This window comes from Antechinus flavipes, chromosome 3 (assembly GCF_016432865.1).
Source record: "Antechinus flavipes isolate AdamAnt ecotype Samford, QLD, Australia chromosome 3, AdamAnt_v2, whole genome shotgun sequence".
Classification (NCBI taxonomy): domain Eukaryota; kingdom Metazoa; phylum Chordata; class Mammalia; order Dasyuromorphia; family Dasyuridae; genus Antechinus; species Antechinus flavipes.
The window spans coordinates 570,460,096-570,482,182 of record NC_067400.1 but is presented as its reverse complement, the minus strand read 5'-3'; the positions used below and the strand labels follow the sequence as shown (position 1 = coordinate 570,482,182).

At 33.9% G+C, this 22,087-nt stretch overlaps 1 protein-coding gene across 2 annotated transcripts in view; it reads left to right on the top strand.

Annotated features, from left to right (window-relative positions):
- FOXJ3 (forkhead box J3) overlaps positions 1 to 22,087 on the top strand; it is a 145,002-nt gene that overhangs the window by 112,574 nt on the left and 10,341 nt on the right. For both annotated transcript variants that reach the window (XM_051987914.1, XM_051987915.1), the window contains 4 exons: positions 2,800 to 2,928; positions 4,299 to 4,479; positions 7,665 to 8,081; positions 21,774 to 21,875. In XM_051987914.1, the coding sequence (XP_051843874.1) occupies positions 2,800 to 2,928; positions 4,299 to 4,479; positions 7,665 to 8,081; positions 21,774 to 21,875 (829 nt within the window). The remainder of the gene's footprint in view (positions 1 to 2,799; positions 2,929 to 4,298; positions 4,480 to 7,664; positions 8,082 to 21,773; positions 21,876 to 22,087) is intronic.

Here is a 22,087-nt window from a genome sequence, read left to right as displayed (position 1 = left end):
ATGACTCTTAGTTTCAATTTTTTTTAAAATTATACATCTAAATAGGAATGTGATTTTGGTAAAAGATAAGCAGTGATAATTTTTCCCTCATTTACTCATTTCCTTTATCCCATATATTGATTTTGGTGATGTAAATATTTTAATTAAGTTTTTTCTTTTTTGTAGAGTCTATCCCTTATTTGAGATTTTTTAAGTTTTATATGATCCATTTGGAAATGTATATGTATGTGGCATAAAATGTTGGTTAAAACTCATTTTCTTCCAAACTTCTTCCCAGCTTATCCACCACTTTTTTTTAAAATAGGGGGACTTTTCCTAAATTATATATATTGTTGAGTTTACTGAACATTGGCCTATTAAATTTTAATTCTTATTATTGCTTATTGAATAAGTTCGCTGATCTATTTTCTTTTTGTAACCTGTGTTATAAAGTTTTGAAATGAATAATGGAATCTTTAGAGTTGAAATGAGAATCAGAAGTCATCTAGTTTAATGTTCTGCCCTCTATTTGAATAATACTAGAGTAAAGAACTCACTATAGTTTAGTTGTAAGGTAGTACATTCCATTTCAAGAGTTCTCTTTGTTAGAATAATTTATAGTGAGGTAAAATTTGTTCTGCTTCATTGTCCATATAAAATAACTTCAGTTCATTTGCAGAAGACAGCATTTCAAATATTTGAATATAGTGATCAAGTCCTTCACCTAGATATTCTCTGTTCTCTATCTAAATATTTAGTTCATTTGCCCCCAGTCAATTCTTAAATGGCATCGTTTTAAGTTCTCCTACTATTCTCTAATTTGGCACTGGTTCTAATAAAATATGGTACCCAGAACAGGACACAGTTTTCTGGGTTTTGTTGGAGGTTAGGAGTTCAATTGGGGCTAAGTGATTTGGACAGGGTCACATAGTAAGTGTCTGAGGCCAGATTTGAACTCGGGTTTCCCTGACTCCAAAGCTAGTGCTCTATCCACTGTGCCATTTTGCTGCTCCAGGACTCAACTTTTTATGTAATCTGACCAGTAGTAACAAAAAAGGTAAAAGAACAAGCTGTTCTATTCTGCATTCTGTGTATCCTCCTCTTAGCATGTTGTTGGGTCACATTAATTTTTTTATGACATTTTTAGTAAAGATAGTTTTCAACATTTCACTTTTGCAGAACTTTATAAATTTTTCTCCCTCTCCCATCTCCTTCCTCCCCAAGATGATAGAAGTTAAACATGCAATTCTTCTAAACTTATTTCCCATATTCATCATGCTATGCAAGAAAAATAAGATCATACGGGGAAAACCACAAGGAAAAAAAACAAGCAGACAGCAACAAGGGTAAAAATACTATGTTTTGAACCATATTCAGTCTCCATAGTTCTCTTTCTGGATGTGGATAGCATTTTCTGTCCCAGTCTATTGGAATTGCCTTGAATCACCACATCGTTGAATAGAGCCAGATTCATCACAGCTGATCATCACATAATCTTGTTGTTATTATGTACAATGTTTTTTTGATTCTGCATACTTCACTCAGCATCAGTTCAGGTCACATTAACTTTTGGGGGATCATCTTCACACTGAATCCCTGAGTAGTTAATTAAAACTTCTAAGCCTTTTTCATTAGATCTACTATAGGTCTATCATAGTTGATATGTAGTTGATATACTGAAGGACTTTTCATTTATCTCTAATAAGTTTTATCTTGTTATTTCTCCAGGATACTTAGATATTTTTCAGTCTTTGGATTATCTACCTGTATTCTAAAATATGGACTCTTAGTTCTACTTATCAGAAGTTCTGGAGTGATTTTTCTCTGGCAAACCAACTATTCTTAACCTGCTTAAATAAACTTGGTTGGATAAACCAGAATGCAAGTGTATTAATGGGGAATGAAGCTTATATTTTAAACATACTTTGCCAACAAATTGCACTTATATTCGTTGAATTAAGTATCCTCTTTCTGTCTGAATGCCAACAAGAATGCTAATAGGTTCTTGGGAAATGTTGACTAATTCATCTAAAACTCTTGTACATTAGTCAGAGCATTTCTGAAATGTATTTGGGAAATACTGGAAAACTTTTTAATATCTATGAGGAGTTGATTAGCAAATGTAAAATAAGTAGAAGACTTAGAATTGGAGAAAAATCCTAACAGGAAGGCTTGCTTATGGTCTGCCTTGCTTTGTTGGGCTGTCTTGGAAAATTGTTAAGTTGTTTTTAAGTCATATCCAACTCTTTGTGACACTAAGAGGGCTTTTTTGTTTGTTTTTGTTTTTTTTTTTGCAAAGATATACTGGAGTGGTTTGCCATTTCCTTTTTTACCTTGTTTTACAGATGAGGAAACTGAGGGAAACAGAGTTAAATGACTTGCCCAGAGTCACAGAGCTAGTAAGTGTCTGAAGCCAAATATGAACGCAGGCCTTCCTTACTCCAGGCCTGGTGCTTTATCTATTTTAATAGTAGTATATGTAGTGCTGCAAAAGAGGGAGTTGATAATAGGTAATAGAGTGATAACAGACTCTTTAGCTTGTATTGCCTTCTTTAACTTCAGTGTTCCTCTAGTACCTGTTTTTTGCATCGGAGCCAAAACTTATTCTTTAGCAGAGTGAGTTGTAAATAAGTATTTGTTTAAAAAAAATTTGTAATCCAAACCTATTTTTGAAAGCTAATCTTATTGAATGATTACATTGATTGTGATAGCTGTGCATGTAGATTCTCTTGGTAAGAGTACTGTGGTAAAATTGCCATGTAAAGTAGTATATGCAATTTTAGTTGATCTTTACCCAAATATTTGTTTTTTGCATTCTAGGTAACATTATATAATCCAGATCAGGATGGCAGTGACAGTCCTCGCAGTAGCCTTAACAACAGTCTCTCGGACCAGAGTTTGGCATCTGTTAATTTGAACAGCGTTGGAAGTGTGCACAGCTATACACCAGTAAGCTTATATTTCAGCCCTTTATATTTTAATTCACAATCAGAACTTAGAACTAAATTCAGTGAAAGATACAGATTTTTAAAGGGGTAGCTTTAAATATAGAGCTATACAATTAACAGGTTATAAATAGGCTTTGGAAAAACTACTTCCTGCCTAGATGGTGATCCCAAATGCTTCTTAGAAGATTATTTGTAACTCGATTTTTAAAATAACTATTCTCAAATAACTCAAAGCATATTGCCTTGAATATAGATCATTTTCAAGTATTGGTTGAGTCCACTTCTTCTTAGTTTCAGTTTCAACAACTTTAAAAATAATGGACCATATAATAAATAAGAATTGTAACTTTTAATCAAAATATTTTTCCACTGATTTTTGTTGTAGTATGATATTAAAATGCATTTAAGTATCTGACAGTTTGTATTACTTAATTCAAACTCTCAAAAATAAGTAATTCTTTTATAAAACTAGCTAGTATTCATTGCTTTGTAATAAAGGATTATTATTTAAAATTTTCAAAACACTAATCTCTTCTATTTTCCTTCCATTTCCTTTTGTTTCTTTTGGAGTTTGTACCTAGTTACCTTGTTTTTACTCCCATCTTTTTCTTGTTTTCTCCTTGGTGTTTCCTTTTGTCTCCCAGAAGTTAAGAGGGAAACAAATAAAGGATGATTGTTTTTTTAATTCAACAGTTGTATAAGAAATAGAAGTCACAAAATTTGAGTTGTCCAGTAGTGTGACAGTATTCCTGCTTGCCAAGAAAGCAGTGTTTATTAGTTTTCACCTTTCCTATAGTGTATAGTACCCTACATCCTATAAGTGCTTGAGCATTCAGATTTTAATGAAATCATAAAATAGATATTAAGGTAATTTTTTTGGTCACAGTGAAATTTCCAAATCCTACTTCATATAAAAGTTTCTTAACTTTAAAAAAATTAAGAAAAATAAGTGCCAGTATTGAGTAGTGGAAAGAACTTTGGTATAGTTGACTGCTCTAACTAATAGAATGGGACCTAGTCATATTCAAAAAGCAATATATATCAGGATTTTAATGCCTTTAGGCATGTGGGAGTGAGAGATATTGATGTTTAATATGTGCTGATTCTGGGGTGGGATAGTGACTAACTCACAGGGCTATGACACTCAACATGTGCTTCATCTTTGGCATCCAAGCCAGAGATAGATAGAATCATCTCAATGATATAGACAGCCAATTTAAGAAGAGTGTTTCTCTCCCTTCCCTGTCCCCCTTTGAATTACATTCTATTAGCATGCAAACTACTGTTTGTAAATTTTTTTGTTTTTGTTTTGGTAATTGCATAAACTCAAATATAAAGTCTAGAATCAGTAGTATTTTCTTTTAATATTAGGTGACAAATCATCCAGAACCAGTCTCTCAGTCATTAACTCCTCAGCAGCAGCCACAGCCACAATACAGCATCCCAGAACGAGACAAACAACTACTTTTCTCAGAATATAATTTTGAAGATCTTAGTGCCTCATTTCGAAGCCTTTATAAGTCAGTTTTTGAGCAGTCACTTAGCCAACAAGGTGAGTTTTTTGCAATTTAAGAAATATTTTCACAGGTATTTGCTATCTTTTCCTACTCTTCATAGTTGTTTGCCTGCAGTTAAGGAACCAGAGGTATTAGGATATTAGAAGTACATCTCATTTGTGTGTGTGTGTGTGTGTGTGTGTGTGTGTGTGTGTGTGTGTGTGTGTGTGTGTGTGTAAGAGTTAGTGGTATGTTAAGTAAGGCTCAGCAAAGGTAGAGCCATAAGAATCTGGTAGTACCCACTTCAGGGCAGTAAGTATAGTGTTGTTGTTGGCCTAAGGTGCAGTAGAAATAAGCTAGCTTCTGGTCATACCATGGCTTTGCTTTAAAGATAAAAAAAGAAAGAAAGAAAAAAAAAAAGAATAGAGTTCTAATCCCTATCTCATCAAGAGCACTTTTTCCTTGAAGATATGCACATGTAGGATGATGGCTGTCAAGTCAATTGAATTGTGCCTAGCATTGAAAGCCCTATACAGATCTAATATGGTTTTTGCCAAGTGGTATAAAATCAAATGAGAGAATTAATGCTATTCTGTATATTTCTTAAAGTTATTTTGCAGAGTATCTGTTTATGCTTCAGCTCAGCTACTTGTATTATTTATGATTTTTTACATGTCAGTGGAAAATATTGAGAGTTGATAATTGGTAAATCAAGTTGAATTGCTTCAGTAGCTGATTTCAAGGTTTAAAGTTCAAGTTCAGTGCTAAAGTTTGAATTAGCTTATATATAAAAAATGCCTTTTGGAGTTGTTATATTTGGTGTTCTTTTGGATAGTACATGGTTAAAAGCATGTAGATTCTTTAAGTAACCATGATTTAAATAGCTTGATCTTAAAATAACAGAATTGACAATACCCAAAGGATATATAATGATTTCATTGTGGTATAATGGAAAGAGCACTGGATCAGAAATTAGATGACTTGGCATTCCAAGTCAGACTTTTTCCTCTTAAGGAGCTCTGTGTACTTAGTGTCAATCCTTTCTCTTCTCTGTCCTTTAGTTTCCTTACTTACACAGTAAGGAAGTTAGATTAGATCTCTAAGATCTCTTTTAGTTCTAACTCTGATTTTTATCACCAACAAATGATGCCACTGAACCTTCCAGGGCCTCTATTTCTTCATATCTAAGATGAAGCCATCTAAAACTGGATGATCTTTAAGATCCCTTCTAGCTCTTGAACTGTAATCACCTCTCTTTCCCCTCCTTTGTGAATCACCTTGATAATCACTTTTAACAATGAGTTCTCCAGTTTCAAGAGTCAGTTCTTACCTTTTTTTTTTTGAGCTTCAATACAGTCTTTTGCCAAAATTGCCAGTTTTAATTTTTTATGTTGCACTCAAATATTATGGTAAATACAACAAATCATGGCAACGATATCTTCATCAGATATCTTGACTCCAGAAGAAACTTAGGCCATTGCACAATATTTTTTCCATTTAATAAAATACATTATATCTGGATCAGTAAAATAATGTTGTCATAGTCCATCTGCTGGGATGTGAAAATAGCCTTATTATATGAAGCAGATGTTGTGTTGATGATGTTTGTTAAAATGGTGCTTCTTTGTATAAACCAAATATGTTTAGTCTGACACTAGGTTCTTTAGACAATTGGGTACATGTCAATTATATAATGAGACAAAGCATAAAAGTAGTTTTGACTTTGGTTGATCTACTTTTATTTGATCTTATGGACTTTACATTCTCTGACTGAAGAATGGCTTCCTGGAATGATATGGATTTTTCCAGAGTGAGTGATTAAGTTTTTAAGCAGAAGGTGGCTTCTAGCTTACATAAGATAGTAACATGGAAATTTGAGAGGGCACACAAGCAGAATATATATGTTGTCATAAAAGGGGTAAGAAAAAGTGGAAAGAAGATTAAAACCCTGATCATGAGCATTTTGTTTTAACAATAGAATGTAACATAATAAATCATGGGAAACCAGTTTGGCAGTTGAAAAATAATGTAAATATTAGTTGCTTTCAATTGTCGATTCATATCCACTGAGGGAATATTAAGAATTAGTTACTCTTACCTTAGTTTCTGAATGAAGCTGTTCTTTGTGTGGCATAATATCCTGTTTTCATTAAATTGAAACATATGAAGTGACCTAGTTAGACAAACATTTTTTTCAGGGAACTATAGCTAAGAGGGTGAAAAAAGCCAAGAACATATTTTTTAATGCAAAGATAAAAGAAAATAAGAAATTGGGAAGTTAGAATGCATATTTTGAGTAAATAAATAAAAACAAACTTAAATGTTTGCTCCTCCATGTGTTAAAGAGGGGCATTACGTGGCACAGTGGCTAGAATGCCAGCCCTGGAGTTAGAAGCACTGAATTCAAATCTAGCTTCAGACATTCAGCTAGCTGTGTGACCCTGGACGAATCATTCAAGACTGATTTCTCTCATCCCCCTAACCCCCCCCCCCAAAAAAAAAAAAAAAAAGATTAATGTGTATAATAGTTGGCTGCCTCCCAGGATACCTAATATTTTAGGCTCTATCAGAATGTGCTCTAGATATTTCTCTTTTGAAAAGTGTTTCTCCTCTCGAGGATGGAGAAGGTGGGGAGAAAATTTGGAACTCAAAATTCTATAAAAACAAATGTTAAAAATTGTTTTTACAGGTAATTGAAAAAAATGTATAAAAATTTCAAAAGTATTTTAAAAAGCAAAAGTATCTCAAGGCTGACACATGAATTCCAGTTCCTCCTTTCCATACCCCAAACATATACACACAGATTAATTAACAGTCATATGTCCTCAAAGAACGTGTGATGTAAATGAACTATCTTAAGATAACCTCAGTACTTCCTAAATTTAAAATTTCGTCTAGAGGATATGAAATGAGATTTGTAGTGTGAGGTTTCTAATGCATGGTCTTAAATCTTGTGTAGTAAGATGAAGCTATGTGATACATGAAATATTTATCCCAGTGTTTTAGAAATCTTGATTCCTCCCTGTGGGTTATGAATATCTACTGCTGTCCTCCCCCATCCCTGGTAAAGGTAAGTTCTTTGCTTTCCAAAGGTCTTCCTGAAAATAAGTGGTCAAGCTTCTTGTGCAAAGATCACAGCATCTGTGGATTGAGAGTAAATTGAGAGACAGAAATTTTAAAACAATATTCTTTATTTTAAAAAAATTACCAAAAAAAATTTCTTTCTCCTTACTATTTTTAGGTTTGATGAGCATCCCTTCTGAATCATCCCAGCCACCCCACACTTCATGTTCCTATCAACACTCTCCCAGCAATACCGTGAGCTCTCACCAACACAGTGGCCAAAGCAGCTTATCGAATAGCCACAGCAGTGGTCTTGGTGCTACTGCCAATAATTCCGTGGCACAAGTTTCTCTGTCTCACCCCCAGATGCACACACAGCCATCTCCACATCCTCCCCATCGACCGCATGGTTTATCACAGCATCCACAACGTCCTCAGCATCCAGCACCACACCCACAACAACACAGCCAGCTGCAGTCTCCACATCCCCAGCATCCGTCTCCACATCAACACATACAGCACCATCAGAATCATCAGCATCAGTCGTTAGCACATCAGACACATCCACCCCCACAGCAGGTATCCTGCAATTCTGGTAAGTTCTCATCTTCTAACTTGTGTTTAGCTAATTATATATCAGAAACAATTCCTAGCTATTCATAGTCTGTATATTTGAGGATAGGGTGAGGGGGTTGTTCTGAAGTATTTAAAACCACAAAAAAATGGGGAGTCATACATGTAATGAAAATCATGTGACATTTATGACCAAAACTTTGTGTTTGCTTTATAAGTTAAAGGACCTTAGAGATCATCTATTTACACCCACACCCACATACCCTTTTTTCCTTTTATTTCTTAACAATACTACATTAATGCATTCCATCCATCTGTAAGTTGAATTGGAACCTCAATTTAAAGTCCATTTTGCTTTATATTTAGATAGGATATTCAGTAAGTATTGTAGGTCTTTGTGTCAAAGCTTTTGGATTGCCCTGATGCTCTTGTTAAGTTTCTTCTTTATGTGCATTTGGAAGGTATATAGAGCTACAAATAAAATAGCCTTTGAAACAATGATCTGGTGGAGTCTTTGAGAACCTTATTGTACACCAGAGTTTGATAATCTTATGATGTGCAAACAGTAATTGCTTTCTCCCTATCTTCCCCAAATGATTGTAGCCATATCTTCTTTTTAAATTTTGTTTTTACTCTGAACTTTGGATTGAGAGTAAATTGAGAGACTGAAAAAAATGTTATTCATATAGCAGATCACAAAGAAGGTTCTGTATAAAACTATTAGTCTACATTTAACCTTGCTGGAATTGAAAATATACATAATACATTCTATACATTATTCTCAAAACTTTTGTATTTGTCTGTGCTTCCTTTCCAAATTTCATTCTATCTCTTGTATATTTTTTTAAAATGTCATAATGTCCTTTTTTTGGGTCATCACTATTCCTCTTCTCTTCCTTATACACCTTTACCTACCAATTTCTATATGTATCTATATATCTATATATGTGTATACCTTGTGTCCTTCACTTCTCTGTTAAAAGGAGGATAATGTGTCATTATAGTTTCTCTGTAAGCATGATTACTCAATTTAGGTAATATTTAAATAAAAAACTTTTCAAACCTTGAAATGCTACATAAATTCTAGATAATGATGATTACAGTTATGGCTTTGATCATTGTCCTTTCAAAATTTTTCTTTACATTGTTGTTCTTTGTATAAATTTTTCTCCTACTTCTGTTTATTTTACCCTGCATCAAGTTACATAAAAGCATTTATTAAGTGTTTACTATGTGCCAGAGGAGGACAAGTGCTAGAATACAAATGCGAGGGGGAAAAAAACGGTCCCTTTGCTTGAGAAGCTGATATTCCAATGATGGAAGAAGATAATTATGTACAAGGGAGCTGCAAAGGAGTTGGGGAAATGGCCCTATGTAGAGTCAAAGTGGGAAAGTCAGGAGAACCAAGGTAGATTGAGGAGATAAGTGAGACTTGTTTGAGCACTTCATCAGATGAAATTCCAAAGGACGCAACAATCGGAGGAAGGGGCTCTTAGTAAAATATATCAGATTCAAAAACCCAAATAGATGACTTTACACATAGGGTGATCTCATAACCAAATTCAAAGAAGCAAGAAAAAAAATTGTCTTTTATATCTGTGAATAGAAGACAAGTTCATGACCAAACAAGATATAGCAAGCATCACAAGAGATAAAATGAATAATTTTGATTATGTAAATTTTTAAAAATTTGACCAAAACAATGCAGAAAGGGAAAGGTGGGGTGGGGGTGGGGGGGCAGAATTCATTGCAAGAAATTTAGCTCATTTTTGTTTTATTTCCAAAATGCATAAGAATTTATATGAATAAGAACCATTTGTCAATTGATAAATGGTCCAAGATATATACAAGCAATTCTCAAGGAGAGAAATCCAAAATATCATTAGAAAAAAGTTCCTAATGATTAATCATTACAGAAATGCAAATTAAAGGAATTCCTCCTTGTATTTATCAGATTGGGAAAAATTATCAATCGAAATAACAAATGTTGGAGGATTTATGAAAAAACAAACCACAATAATGCACTGTTTGTGGGGCTGTAAAATGATACAGCCAGTCTAGAAAGCTAAAAATTTGTAAGCTGTGTATACCCTTTGACCCCAAGAGGTCAAAGAAAGAGAAGGATATTCAAGGTTTTAAAAAAAAACAAAAAAACAGGTAACAGCTGTTTTGTGGTGGCAAAGACTTGGAAAATAAGAGAGTGCCTATCAGTTGAAGAGTGACTGAATAAAATATAGTATATGAATGTAAATGAACTATGTTTTAAGAATTGATAATAGGTTGGTCTCAGAAAGGGGAAAAAAAAAAAACCCTGGGAAGACTTGAATGAACTGATAGTAAAATGAAAACTAGAGAACAATCCATATAACAACAACAGCATTATAAAGACAGACAACTTTGAAACTCTTATATAAGAGTTCTGATCAGTAAAATGACTAGTCACAGGTTGAGAGATGAAGTATGCTACTCACCAGAGAGGTGATGAACTTAACATGCAGAATGAAAAAATAGACTTTTTGGACATGGCTCATGCTTGACTGCATATTTGTTGCAAGGTTTTCATTTTTTCCCCCAATGAGAGCAAACAGGAGGGAGGAGAAAATTGTTTGCTAATTGGAAAAAAAAATTTTTTTTGGCAAAAGAAAATATTGCTAGTCTTGTGGATCTTGATTATAGTTTCCTGGTACTTAGTATGCTTTCTTCTGAATGCTTTAATATGGGGACTTCTGGATTTGACTTTTAATTTTGGAGTTTCTTAAGGAGGTGATTGGTAGATCTTTTAATTTACTTTACTTCTAATCTATCTGGAAAGTTTTCATTCATGATTTCTTTTTTTTTTTAATTTTATTTAATAATAACTTTATATTAACAGAATCCATGCCAGGGTAATTTTTTTTACAACATTATCCCTTGCACTCATTTCTGTTCCAATTTTTCCCCTCCCTCCCTCCACCCCCTCCCCTAGATGGCAAGCAGTCCTATATATGTTAGATATGTTACAGTATATCCTAGATACAATATATGTTTGCAGAACTGAACAGTACTCTTGTTGCACAGGGAGAATTGGATTCAGAAAGTAAAAATAACCCAGGAAGAAAAACAAAAATGCAGATAGTTCACATTTGTTTCCCAGTGTTCTTTCTTTGGGTGTAGCTGCTTCTGTCCATCATTTATCAATTGAAACTCAGTTAGGTCTCTTTGTCAAAGAAATCCACTTCCATCAGAATACATCCTCATACAATATCGTTGTCGAAGTGTTTAATGATCTCCTGGTTCTGCTCATTTCACTTAGCATCAGTTCATGTAAGTCTTGCCAGTCCTCTCTGTATTCACACGATTTCTTTAAATATAGTATAAGACCCTTCTCTTCCCTAACATAATTTGGGGAATTAGTGTCATTTTAAAAAAGATATATATTATAAACTTAGTATTTTCCCCAATTATGTGAAAATAATTTTTACATGTTTTTTAAGTTTTTTGAGTTCTAAATTCTGTCCCTCTCTCTTCCCTTCCTCCTTTCTTTGACAAAGGTAAGCAATTCAGTATTGGTTATACTTGTACAGTCGTGTAAAACATAATCCATGTTAGTCATGTTGTGAAAGAAAACAAAGATAAAAACTGCAAGAAAAATAAAGAAAAAATATGCTTCAGTCTATATTCAGATTCTTATCAGTTTTTGGATGAATGGTATTTTTCATCATAAGTCCTCCAGAATTGTCTTAGATCACTGTATTGCTGATAATAGCTAAATCATTCCCAATTGATCATTATATAATATTGCTGTTAATGTATATAATGTTCTTCTGGTTTCCAAGGTTTTTACTTATTCATTTATTTATTTGTTTTTGGAGAGCATCCTACTCCTCATTTCTTATAGTGTAGTGTTATTCCATCATAGCCATCTACAACAGCTTCTTCAGCCATTATCCTATTGATGGACATTCCCTCAGTTTCCTATTCATTGTCATCATGAAAAGAGCTATTATACATAATTTTATGCAGATAAACTCTTTTCCACTTTAAAAAAAATCTTTTTGGTATATAGACATATAATGGAATTGCTTGATCAAAGAGAACATAATGGTTTTATAATCTTTTGGGTATAGTTTCAAATTGCCTCTCCAGAATGGTTAAATCAGTTCATGACTTGACTTCACCAACAGTAAATTGATGTCTCAGTTTTCCACTCATCCCTGCTAACATAGGTCATTTTCCTTCTCTATCATATTAGCTTATCTGATAGGTGTAAATGGTAGTAGCTCAGTTTTAATTTGCATTTTTATAATCAGTAGTGATTTAGAACATTTTTTTTTTCAGATGACTATAGATATCTTTTGACCATTTGTCATTTTGAGGAATGGCTCTTGTTTCCATAAATTTGACTCAGTTCTCTTATATCTGAAAAATGCTATAAAATTATTTTCTCTAAATTATAATTACTAACTACGGATTTCCTTCCATCTTGTTTTTCCAATTTGTCCTATTCTCTCCTTTTTCTCTGCCCATTCTCAAAAGGTGTTTTTTCTTATTTACCTCCCCCAATATGCCCTCCTTTCTATCAGTTACCTTACCTCCTACTCCCATCCCATTCCTCACCTACTTACCTGTATGGTATGATAGCTTTCTCTACCCAACTGAGTGTGTATGGTATTACTCTTTGACCAGTTTTAATGATAGTAAGGCTCACTCATTCCCCCCCTCCCTCTTCTTCTCTCCCATTTCACCCTTCAAATTTATTCTTTTTAGATAATCTTCCTATCATGTTCAGTTTATACCTGTGTCCTTAATGAGAATTTTCTTTAAGAGTTAAAAAATACATTTTTCCCATGTAGGAATATGAGCAATATGATTTCTCATTTCTGTTTACCTTTTGATGGGTCTCTTGAATCTTGTATTTGCAAGTCACATTTTCTGTATACTTCTAGTATTAACATTGAAAATCCTTTATTTCATTGAATGCCTTTCCCCTTTTTTTTTTTTTGGCCTGGAGTATGATACTAATAATATAGGAGTATAATAAAAGTTTTGCTGGATAAGTAATTATTGATTGTAATCTAGCTCTTTTGCCACATGGAATATCATATTCCAAGCTCTTCAGTCATTTAATGTAAAAACTGCTAAATCTTGTGTTATCCTGACTATGGCTCCATGATATTTACTTATTTCTGGCTGCTTGCAGTGTTTTCTTCTTGACTTAGGAATATGGGATTCAGCCATAATATTCCTGGAAGTTATCATTTGGGGATCTCTTTCAGGAGATGTTAATAGATTTTTTTTTTCCAATTTCTATTTAACCCTCAGCTTCTAAGATATTAAAGGGGTTTTCATTGATCATTTTTTGAAATGTGATGTCTAGGTTCTTCTTCTTCTTCTTCTTTTTTTTTTTTTTTGATTATGGCTTTTAGATAAATCAATAATTCTTCATTTCTCTCTTCTGGATCTGTTTTCTAGGTCAGTTGATTTTCCAGTAAAGTATTTCACTTTCTTTTACTTTCACATTGTTTTGATTTATTGTTTATTGATGTCTTATAGAGTCATTAGCTTCCACTTGTCCAGTTCTAATTTTTTAAAAATTTTCTTCAGTGAATTTTGTACATCTTTTTACATTTGGCAAATTTTGCTTTTTAATGAATTGCTTTTTTTATCGAACTTTTATACATCTTGTTCCATTTAGCCAACTCTTAGTTTTTTAAAGTGTTCTTTTCGTCACTAGATTTTTGTGCCTCTTTTACTATTTCACCAATTCTGTGTTTTAAGTTATTCTTAGCATTTTTTCTTTTGTTCCCCTTTACCAAGCTGTTTTTTTTTCATGATTTTCTTCTTTCACTCTTTCCTCTAAATTTTTCCTCTACCTCTTTTACTTGATTTTTAAAATCCTTTTTGAGCTCTTCCATTTGATATTTTTGATATTTTTCTTTGAAGCTTTGGATGTTGTACTTTTGATTTTATCTTCTACTGAGTTGGGATTTGATCTCCCCTGTCATCATAGTAACTTTCTATAGTCAAGATATTTTTCTTCTGTTTGCTCATATTCCCAGCCTATTTGTTGAGTTTTAAGTCTGCTACATTGAAACTCTGCTTCCAAAAAAGAGCTCAAAAAGGATTTTAAAAGTCAAGTAAAAGAGGTAGAGGAAAAATTTAGAGGAGAGAGTGAAAGAAGAAAATCATGGGAAAAAAAAACAGCTTGGTAAAGGGGAACAAAAGAAAAAATGCTAAGAATAACTTAAAACACAGAATTGGTGAAAAAAGAAGGGGTACCATCCCAAACTTCATGTTTTTTGTGTAGTTGTTTTCAGGGATAATTCTGGGGACCTCTTAAGTCTTTAAGACTTAAGAAGTCCCCAGATAATTCTCGGTGGTACAGTGTAGGGAAAGATGTGTTTAATATTCTACTGTGCTCTGGTCTGTGACAAAGATCCCAGCTGCTCTGAGGCTGTAAACGCTGGTGGAGTGCTGCTCTCCTTGTCCTGAAAATGAGATTCTGGACTGTTATCCAGATCCAAATATAGGCAGTGCAACAAAGTACTATTCCCAGTGCTATTTTGTGCCAAAGACCCCTGTAATCTTCTCTAAACAGTTATCTGATCCCCTTACTGTCTGTGTTAGTGGTCCACTGCTGCCACTGATTCATTCACCTCCAAAGTCTACTGCTCGTTTGCTGGTACATGGCCCACTCTGGCTTAGGCTGAGCTCCACTCTCCCCTCTCTGTTGCACTCAAGAAAAGTAAAACAAACTTTTCTTGCCAACTCAGTATGTTGTTTTGAGCTAGGAAATTTTTTCACCTCATCCTTTTGTGGGTTCTGCTGCTCCAGAATTTGTTTAGAGCCAGTGAGGTTCCTGGAGAAACATTAGGGAGAGCTCGGGCACAAGTCCCTGCCTTTTCTATTCCTTCTTGGCTCTGTTTTTCCCTTTCTTAGTTTTCAAGTAGTCCAGTGATTTTTAAGTGTTCTCTTCACCTCTTTAACAAGTCAAATATTTTTGAAAGCATATTTCTTATATTTTGATATATTTTTGGATTCCATTTCTTATATAAGATTACTGTTTTGCAAATTACTAATTCTCCTTTCCTCTAGAGATTTTTTTTTGGTCATGCTTTATTTATATTAGGTTTTTGAATGCCCTATGGGCCTTATAGAAATTCTTTTTCTTTCTTTTCCTTCCTTTTTTTTAGTCAGTTTGCAGTTGTTAGTCAACAAGTATTTTTAAGGCTCTTACTATGTTCCAGAGACAAAACCAAAAAGAAAGACAGTCCCTCCTTAAGGGGCTTATATTCTGTTGGGCAGCAACATATAAAAATAAACTGAAAAGAAAAAGGGTGAAGAAGATAATCGACTTAGAGACATGATGGAGAAATCTGGAGGTGTATAGCTTGGTGGGAAGAGATGGCTGGCTACCTTCTTAAGCTGAGGTCCTTTGAGGAGTGATCCAATCAGGAGGAGACCTGGGGACAAAACATAGATCTAAGCTGTATATTCCAGTTTTAAAGTGGTTTTTCAAGGTGGAGTCTTCTGGGGCATAGTTGAATAGTTATGGAATTAATTTACAATTTTTGAGTTAGGTGTTTTCTTTTATTTATTTATCTAACTTTAGTTTCTAAATTGTAACTTTGTGCTAGGGCCAGACTGTTTCCCTGCTGCACTTGTGATAGGTCCTCTTTGGTATCGATCACCTTTTGTTCTCTTGATACTTGTGCTGGCCTCGACCTATTGGCCTCCCTGAAACATTGATGTTTTAAGTGTGGAGTGCTGGATTTCAAGATAGCTTGTTAGATCTTAGAGTCCCAGACTTAAGGTGAGATTGATATGAAAGACCTTAGGGCTTTCCTAGGACAGTGTTCTGCATTTACTGTAGATCGTTCTCTGATCCTGCTGGTACTTGCTTTGTGAGGGGCCAGGATCCCTTTCCTTTTGTGCTCAGGTTTCTTCACCTCTGGTGGTATTCTGAGATAGATTATGTCACTTAAAATTTCTCATTGGATTTTTTGATCATTATTTGTTTGGTGCAAAAGTTAAGGTTTTGCTGAAGTGGGTTTGGAGGAGGTGGGGGGGACCTACCTTTGATTCAGGCTACTGATACAGACTACTACTTGGCAGAAAGCCTGTCTTTTGTTTTTGTATCACTTCCATTTTCTAGTTTTTTCCTTTCCTTTCCCTTCTCAGAGGGAAAAAAAGTTTCACAGAATTTTCCATCATTCTATGGGAGACCAATAATCCTCCATCTCAGCAAAGAATAAAAAGAGATACATCCTCCTCCTACTGTTTGAAGTTTAGCTTGGTCATTATAATTTCCCAGCATTCAGTTTAGGTCTATTGTTATCATTTCCATTTAAATTACATTGCAATTATATATTGTTTTTGATACAGAAAACATTGACTGCTAATTTCATTTTGTTCCTTATTTATTATGGCATATAACTATTTCATTGCATTCTCATAACTTAGTTTACTTTGCCCTTTTCCAATATTTGAGGCTCTGCCATGTTTCCACATCTCTGCTACATTGTAGGCACAGCCCTCCCTCCCCAAAAAAGTCCTGCTGTGAATGTTTTGGTGTTGATGGGGACTTTTCTTTTTGGCATTGAACATATCCAACGTTGGGGTTTCTGGGTTAAAGAATGTGGACATTTTAGCCCCTCTACAGGATGACATAATGGTTTGAGAGATGACCTCAGTACTCAGTCACTAGGTGACTGGGTAAATTATTGAACATCTCAATACTCCAGGAAATATCACAAGTGTTAAGAGAATGTTTTTCCTTCTCCACATGAAGGAAATCACAATTCCAAGCCTTGTCCTTCTGCTTTCTTAGCATAATTCCAAATTGCTTGCCATTAATGTGCCTATCTTTCCACAACACCACTTGCAGGGGTGGTTTTTCTCTTTTATTGTTTGCCAGTTCACTAGACCAGAAGTAAAGATGCTAACTTGTTTTGATTTCCATTTCTTTTCTTAGTGATTTGGAGCAGTGTTCCATATGTAGGTCTTGGAGAGAATTTTTGTGCCTATGCTTTGACCACAACCACTGTAAAATGACTTTGGGACTTAAAAATATATTGTTATTTTCCTATTTATCTTCGATATCAGATTTTTATTAGAGACATGGTTTTCAGTTGCATAGTCCTAGGCAAAATCAACCTTGCTGACCTACTCTTTCCAGTAGCATCTCCGTCTCTCTTGACTTGTTCCTTTTTCTCCCTTTGTGCTACCATCTCTCTTAATTTCTTGGAAAGCTCTAACTTAAAATTGAGATATGATAATGTCACATGAAAATATCTCTAGGACTTTTGGCATTGGGCCAAAGGAAATTAAAATGCTGCAATGACCACAGGGAAGATTAATGATGTTTTGGATAAAGTGCATCTGTCCTCAGAGTTGGCTTGTCTGGGGTTGCAGCATTGGAGAAATGAGGGTGAGTTCGGGGGGGTTGTAGAAGTGACCCTTCCTGTATTCCCAACCCTTCATTTTTTCTGCTGCCAGGAACCGAGGTTTATTAGGCAAAAGGTTACAGTGGAAAGAGTACTGAAGAGTGCTGAACTTGGAGTCACAGGACTTGAGTTCAAATCCTCCTCTGCCACTTACCAGTGTAACTTTGAGTAAGTCACTTGACCTCTCTTGTGTTCAGTTTCCTCATCTGTAAAATAAAGGGATTGGAGTAGGTGACCTTTAGGGTCTCACAGTAGTACTTGGGTTATAGAGGGTTATAGAGAAATTTTCTCCTTTTGTTGCCAAAAGTTTTTCCAGACTTTTTCATGGCATATCTTTATGAGTAAGGATAGCAAGTCAGCAGAAGACACTTACTACCAACTTTCATTCTTCTTATTAAATAGAAACATAACAGGCCTCACTAGCATGTTAAACAGTAATGAAGATTAAGATTGTCTATTGAAGTTTATGCATATTATTCTCATATAGTCTTAATATTTAGGAAAAGTATTATTCCTATTATATTTTGAGTTTGAAAAACACAAAGATACATAAACATTTTTGTATCACAGGAACAGAAAAAGAGGATTGTATATGAAGAATGAATATCATATACAGATTGAAGTTTTTGAAAGTTCAACGGTTTCAAAGCTAGGCAACTAGATAAAGGCAACTGAAGGAACAATGGTGTACTGGATCTGGATTCAGTAACACCCAAGGCCTTGGTTTTCTGTAAAATGGGCAAACTAATACCTGTATTGCCTGTATCTGTATCACTAATACCTGTAATACCTGTATCAAAAGAGATAATTTATGTAAAATATTTCCTTAATGTGCATATAAATGTCATTTTATAAATAAGATTTTAAAATAAAAATATAATCTTTTCTCCTTTTTCCTATAAATCCACTTTGTTTTATTTTGACCTCTAGAAAATTAAAAACAAAATAAAATGCCATAGACTTTTGTTTGAATAAATCGATATTGTCACAGATGTGGCCTCACACATTTAAATAGCTGTGTGACCATGGCATATCACTTAATCACTATCTTCTTCAATTTCCTCATTTGTAAAATGAATATTATAATAGCACCTGCCCAAAGGGTTGTTGAGCAGACCAAATAAATTAATATTTGTAAACATTTTGCAAATTTTAAAGTGCTATTTAAATCCTAGCTGTTACTATTAATTAAAGCAGTCTGTCACTGTTTGTCTCCTTCCACACTTCATTCTGTTTTCTTCTGTGAATTTTTAAAAGTGCTTTGATTATTGATGGTTCCTCCGTTCTCTCATTCCCCACTCCTTCCCTGTTAAAGGGGAGAAAAATCTTATAATTGATTAACATAGTCAAACAAAACAAGCCTACCCATTGCCAGAAAATGTTTAAATGCAAGTCCCACACCTGTCTGCCAGCTGATGATGGCTACCATGCTTTATTGTTTTCTCCTCTAAAGCTGTGATCAGTCATGGTTTTGATCACTTCATGATCTATGAAGTGTGACTTTCTATGTTGTGACTTTTTCATCAGAAAATGAGAAGCAATATACTGCTTTGTATGGAGGATTGAAACTGGAGTCAGAAATTTCTCTCAGCCTTGGTTTTCTGCAAAATGGACAAACTAACACTATCATAGTGGTGGTGTTGGTCTCAAAAGAGATTATATATATGTCAAGTGTTTCCTTAGCTTGCATTTTATAATCAAAAGGTTTCTTTTAAGAAATACCTTATTTTCTTTTTCCTAAAAATCCCTTTCAGTTTTAAATAATTTGAGCTCTAGAAAATTAAAAAGAAAACAGAACACCAGAAGACTTTTGTCTAAATAATGTGGTATTGTCACAAGTATCTGCTCTAGAATTTCTTACTCTTTTTCAGTTTTGCTGTGGATTAGCAAGATAGTTTGATTTAAATGGTTAGACAGTACATTTAATACTTTTTTCCCTCAAGGGTGTGTGTGTGTGTGTGTGTGTGTGTGTGTGTGTGTGTGCTTTTTCTGTTAATAGAATGTCAGTGGAACATTAACACATCTTTGTTGAACAGAGAGATGTGGATCATATTTTTGGATACTATTTTTTAAAGTAGTGATGTAAGCTAATTTTTAAAATAATTTTACAATTCCAGACAACTTGATTTGTTTATTTTTTTGACCAAAGGTGTAATTGGGTGTGTGTGTGTGTGTGTGTGTGTGTGTGTGTGTGTGTGTGTGTAATGTTAGCATTAAGAAGTGAAGTGAAGCATCTCTTTATCTACCTCACAAGATTGCTATTTAAATGCTTTATAAATTTTAAAGTATTGTAGAAATAGTAGTGTCTATTATTTGTTCCAATAGAATGAGCTAGAAATTTGGGGAGATTTTGGTCAGTATCTTAGCATATTAAATTGCCACCAAAAGCATTATTTGTGTATATTGATTTTTCTTTAAAAAACAATATTATTTTTATTTATGAAAAGCCCATGGACTTTTAAATTGTTAGATGACATCACCACGGGTGAGATTTTTTAATAGATCTCAAATGATGCATAGGCCCAGGTAACCTCTGGCTAATGAATTTTGATATCTATAGGTTATAGTTTCCAATATAATTATGATATTTATTTCATGTTGACATTTTTCACAGACTCAAAATATTTAGACATAGAGGGGACCTTAGAAATTACCTAGTTTGACCCTCCTCACTCACCCTTCTCACCCCCCATTGAATAGATGAGGGTTCAGAGGCCCAGAGAGGGGAAAGGACTTAGCCAGGGCCACAGAACTACTGTGGCAGCTGGAACTCAGAATTGAAGTCCATACTTTTCCTTCTACATCACTTTGGAGTTTTACAAATCACTCTTAAAACTGTTTTAACTTCCTTTAATAAATTTTTAAGTCTTAAAACAACAACAACAATTTATATGAGAGAAAAATATTAGAATATAAATGCAAAATAACCATGTAAATATATAGTATGATATATGTTACATATTACATAATCTATAATAGCTATGATATATAACCATAAAATAATATAAAATATAAAATAATTTAAATTATTATCCATTCTGGTTACCTAGTTACATTTTATAAAAAGGGTTATGTCCTGTCCTTTTCATAGACTATTCCAGAAGGAACCTTAAATATGTCTAAAATAGGAATTCTTAACTTTTGTTGTGTCTTGGACTCTTTTGGCAGTTTGGTAACTAACACCCATGGACCCTCTTTTCAGAGTAATGGTTTTAAATGTGTAAAATAAAATACATAACATTGGAAATACAGCCAGATCAATAGGTGCTTTATTAAGCACTTAATATGTGTTGGGCACTATGCTAAGTAATAAGGATACAAAGAAGGGCAAAAAGATTTCTGTTCCTAAGGAAATCATTAACAGCTATATACAAATAGATTTATATACAGGATATATTGGAGACCATCTCAGAGAGAGGCACAAGCATTAGGGGAAGACGTGGAAAGGTTTTTTGGGGAAGGTGGGGTTTTGATAAGACTTTAAGGGGGCCAGAAGACAAGGATGAGGCATAATACTCTAGACTTGGGAAAGTAGCAGTGGAAATGCTTAGTATTTAATGTGCAAATGCAAAATGCATTAAAATGTTAACAGTTAGCAAGGCCAGAGTCACTGTTAATACAGCTAATAGTAAATACAGCTGAAATAATTTCAAACAAATTCATGAACTCCAGATTAAGAACCCTTGTTTTAGTAAAAAGCAGTTTACAACCTTCTAGGAATATATGTTTCAGTAACCTTTTTCTGCTTTTTAACTTTAATCCTTGTTGCTGAAATTTAAATACATTCTTTTTGCCCAACTTTTTTTAGAAATGAAATAGAATGGGGAAAAAAGGGTAACAATAGAATTTTATAGGAATATTTATAGGTTATATACTATTACCATATTCAGGCATAATCAGTACAATCACAATACATTTGTAAATAAGTTATACCTTTTATCAATATTCTGTTTAAGAAGAAAAACATGACCAATAATTTTTTAGATTTCAAGCTCCTACAGGCAAGCATGGTACTTTATTCATATTTCCCATGGCATGCAAATGTTTGTTGAATAAATGTTGAAAGATAACAAACTTTTAAGAATTTAGGAATCTTTGTTTTCTAACAGTCTTCTTCAGCTTTCACTATCTCATCTATAAGATAGAGGTAAGGAAGCTGCTTTGAGAAGTCACTAGTCATTTATATTTTAAAAAAACATTGATTAGCAGTGTTGCATCTGTGTCTTTGCCAATTCTAAGTTTTAAACATTTCACTTAAGATTTACAGAATTGCTCCTTAACTTTTTCAGGTGTTTCTACTGATTGGTATGCAACACTGGATATGCTGAAAGAAAGCTGTCGGATCGCTAGCAGTGTTAATTGGTCAGACGTGGATCTTTCACAGTTCCAAGGTTAGTTGTGGCTATATTTTTGACATTTGACATTTGACAAAGACATGTTATCCTGCCATTTGGGATATATTTCATTTTCTTTAGCTAGTAGAAAATACATGTCCTATAGCATGTAATATTCTTCTGTGCTTGAAAACTAACACTTTGCAGTGGCTGTGTAAAATTGGTATGAGCTTAGAGCCTGAAAAAATTAGGCCAAAACTTAAATCAAG